This window comes from Pygoscelis adeliae, unplaced genomic scaffold (assembly GCF_000699105.1).
Source record: "Pygoscelis adeliae isolate BGI_AS28 unplaced genomic scaffold, ASM69910v1 Scaffold597, whole genome shotgun sequence".
In the NCBI taxonomy this organism is placed as follows: Eukaryota; Metazoa; Chordata; class Aves; order Sphenisciformes; family Spheniscidae; genus Pygoscelis; species Pygoscelis adeliae.
The window spans coordinates 526,047-527,688 of record NW_008825148.1 but is presented as its reverse complement, the minus strand read 5'-3'; the positions used below and the strand labels follow the sequence as shown (position 1 = coordinate 527,688).

General features: G+C 49.0%; 1 protein-coding gene across 1 annotated transcript in view; it reads left to right on the top strand.

Moving 5' to 3' along the window:
* Positions 1-1,642, top strand: part of IDO2 (indoleamine 2,3-dioxygenase 2) — a 7,823-nt gene that overhangs the window by 5,083 nt on the left and 1,098 nt on the right. Inside the window, exon 9 of the mRNA XM_009328301.1 lies at positions 1,505-1,642. This exon is cut by the window's right edge and continues 5 nt beyond it. Coding sequence (XP_009326576.1) covers positions 1,505-1,642 — 138 coding nt within the window. The remainder of the gene's footprint in view (positions 1-1,504) is intronic.

Genomic DNA, 1,642 nt, shown 5'->3' with positions numbered 1-1,642 from the left:
CAGGAGAAGACTAATTTCTCTTTACTTCGCACACTACACACACAAAGCTACAAAGCCAAGTGGGGGTCTCTTCCCCCTGCGTATTAAGGAAACATCTATAACAAGCCTCTTACTGTTGCTCCATTAAAATTCCATTAATTAAAAAAACCAATGCACCTCAAATACTGAAAAAAGTCCGTTGGACAAGGCAGAAACATGGCCATGAGAGCCCAGTGCTGTGGGTTTGCTATTCCTCATCTTCCCTGCAGGGCTGCAAGCATCCCCAGCTGCTCCGCTCCCGGGCTTCTCAGGGGGTTTCTATTTTTATTTCTCTTCAGCATATCTCAGCATTCCTAAGTCAAAAGGCTCCATGCATCCTGATTAGGCTTCTCTCATTTTTTTATCCAAGCTGACCTTGTCTTGATGGTCATCAGCCTGGAAAAACATGCCTTTTAAATTCCCTTCTGCTTATAAGAACTTCTCACTAGTAAAGGTTACTATAAATACATCCCTGGAAGAGCTAAAAATATTACAGTATTTGATAATGAATTTATTTTCTCTGCAGTTTGTGCAAAATCTGCTCCAGCGGTCAAACAGCCTTAGCAGCCAGCACCCAAAGCTTCATGAAATGGTGCATTCTTCAGAAGGTCAAGAGATACTTTTGTGCCAGGCACATTATCTCTCTGAAATTATAACTCCTCTTTCCATTTGTGAGCGAGCATTTATCCATTTTTGCACAACAGGCGCATAAAGCCAGATGACAGGGGCTGTGAGTTAATGGGGGGGCGGGGGGGAGGCACCGACGCTGCCCGGTTCCCGGGCTTGCTGAGGATAAGCAGCTTTATGAGAGGGAGGAAATCACATTACAGGCTTGTTCTCTGCTGAAATAAATAAAGGCAGGCTGTCCTATGCTGTCTTTAAAGACATCATCTCAAGAGTAACAAGAACAGACAAAAATCCAAAGTACAAACTTCAAGGGCTCAGAAGAGCGTTTGGGTGACTCTATCTGCTGCAGAGGCAACCCAGCTTCTCCTAACGGCCATGGGGATTTCAAGGAATTAACGTTAAGTGCCACTATTGCCCAGACAAGTGCCCCCTCCCCTCTTGCACACCCAAAGCAGCTCTGCGTGTGCAAACTGCCACACGGCACCTGCCCGAGCCAGGACCTGAGTAGGAGATGGAGGTGCAGCCATGGCACAGGGCAGCTTGTCCCGGGACCATGCCTCAGGGTGCTCACCAGTGTGCGGCAATCCTGTAGAACAATCCCTAGCTCCTAGGCAAAGGATAATTGAGGATTTCTCCCTACACCCATGACCTTGTCGTGCACCTCGACACAATGTTTGATTTCCAAATTCATCTCGCGTTTGAGGACAGCTGACAAGGCTGAGCGAGGAGCAGGAGATCCATGGGCCGGGTCAGGAAGGTTTCGCTCAATCTTGCCAGCCTAGGGTCCCTTCTCGCAGCTCCCCCATTATCAGCCGTCCTACAGCCGCTCCCCGCCTGACTGCTGTGTTTTCCCACTCAGCTGGAGAGATAACCCCGCCATGCCGGATGGGCTGATATATGAAGGTGTATCTGACGAGCCCATGGCGTACTCAGGAGGGAGTGCGGCACAAAGCACCGTCCTTCACGCTTTTGACGAGTTCCTGGGGATTCGCCATAG